The sequence below is a fragment of the Numida meleagris genome, unplaced genomic scaffold (assembly GCF_002078875.1).
Source record: "Numida meleagris isolate 19003 breed g44 Domestic line unplaced genomic scaffold, NumMel1.0 unplaced_Scaffold474, whole genome shotgun sequence".
NCBI classification, from domain to species: Eukaryota; Metazoa; Chordata; class Aves; order Galliformes; family Numididae; genus Numida; species Numida meleagris.
Window position 1 is genome coordinate 13,940 of NW_018364690.1, and position 1,502 is coordinate 15,441.

Sequence of the window (1,502 nt, forward strand, 5' to 3'; positions counted from 1 at the left end):
CCTATGGGTCCTGGACCCACATAAATGGGGCTCTGTGGGGTCCTGTGGGTCCTGGACCCACGTAAATGTGATCCTATGGGGCCCTGTGGGGGTTCTGTGGTGTCCTGTGGGTCCTGGACCCACATTATCAGGCCCTATAGGGGTTCTGTGGGGCTGAAATGGGTCCCATGGGTCCTGGACCCACAGAAATGGGGCTCTGTGGGGCCCTATGGATCCTGGACCCACATCATGGGGCCCTATGGGGGTTCTGTGGGGCCAAAATGGGACCTATAGGGTGTCTGGGTCCTGGACCCACATAAATGGGGCTCTGCGGGGCCCTATGGGTCCTGGACCCACATAAATGGGGCTCTGTGGGTCAGGAATGGGACCCTACGGGACTGGGACCCACATCATGGGAATCTGGGGGGGTTCTATGGGTCCTGGAGCTCTTTAATGGGTCATTATGGGGGAGCTATGGGTCCGGGACTCACATCTTGGGGCTCTTTGGGGGCTCTGTGGGTCAGGAATGGGACCCTATGGGTCTGAGACCCACATAACAGAGGCCTACGGGCGTTCTATGGGTCAGAAATGGGGCCCTATGGGGGTTCTATGGGTCCCAGACCCCAGATCCCGCCCCACACCTGTGCCCCACACCTGTGCCCCACACCTGTGCCCCACACCTGTGCCCCACAGCCGCCGCCCCCCATCCCGGGGCTGGTGTTCGTGGTGACTGGCGGCTGCGGGTTCCTGGGGCGGCACCTGGTGCGCGTTCTGCTGGAGGAGGAGCCCGAGCTGCGGGAGCTGCGCATCTTCGACCTCCACCTCGACCCCGACCTGCCCGACGGTGAGCGCCCCACAAGTGTGGGGCGGCCCCACAACCGCCCCTATACACCCTGCGGGGCCTCGAAGTTAGGGGACCCCAAAACGGTGCTCTGTCTCTTTAAGAATCCCGGCTTTGGGGGCCCCGAAGTGCTGCGCTGTCCCTTTAAGGACCCCCAAATGGACCCAGTCTCTTTAAGGACCCCAAATTTGAGAACCCCACACTTGTGGGGCAGCCCCACGTCCGCCCCACACATCCTATGGGACCCCAAATTTGGGAGACCCCAAAATTGTGTTCTGTCTCTTTAAGAACCCCAACTTTGGGGACCCCAAAGTGCTGCGCTGTCCCTTTAAGGACCCCCAAAATGGTCCCCAATCTCTTTAAAGACCCCAAATTTGAGAACCCCACACTTGTGGGGCAGCCCCACATCCGCCCCATAGATCCTATGGGACCCCAAAGTTGGGACGACCACAAAATTGTGCTCTGTCTCTTTAAGAGCACTGAGATTTGGAGACCGCAAAGTGCTGCGCTGTCCCTTTAAGGACACGGAAATTTGGGGACCCCATTTTTGGACCCCCCCCAGATTTGGGGACCTCATTTTTGGGGACCCCCTGAACTGCGTACCCCAATATCGGGGTCCTCGTGAGTTGGGGACCCCAATATTTCATATTCTCCATTCTTTGGGGTTCCCACTACCTCAGAC

At 59.3% G+C, this 1,502-nt stretch overlaps 1 protein-coding gene across 1 annotated transcript in view; it reads left to right on the forward strand.

Annotated features, from left to right (window-relative positions):
* Nucleotides 1–552: 552 nt before the first annotated feature.
* The window catches only part of LOC110391731 (3 beta-hydroxysteroid dehydrogenase type 7-like), a 5,592-nt gene continuing 4,642 nt past the window's right edge, over nt 553–1,502 (forward strand). Inside the window, exon 1 of the mRNA XM_021383682.1 lies at nt 553–823. Within this exon, the coding sequence (XP_021239357.1) occupies nt 568–823 (256 nt within the window). The 5' untranslated portion in view covers nt 553–567. The remainder of the gene's footprint in view (nt 824–1,502) is intronic.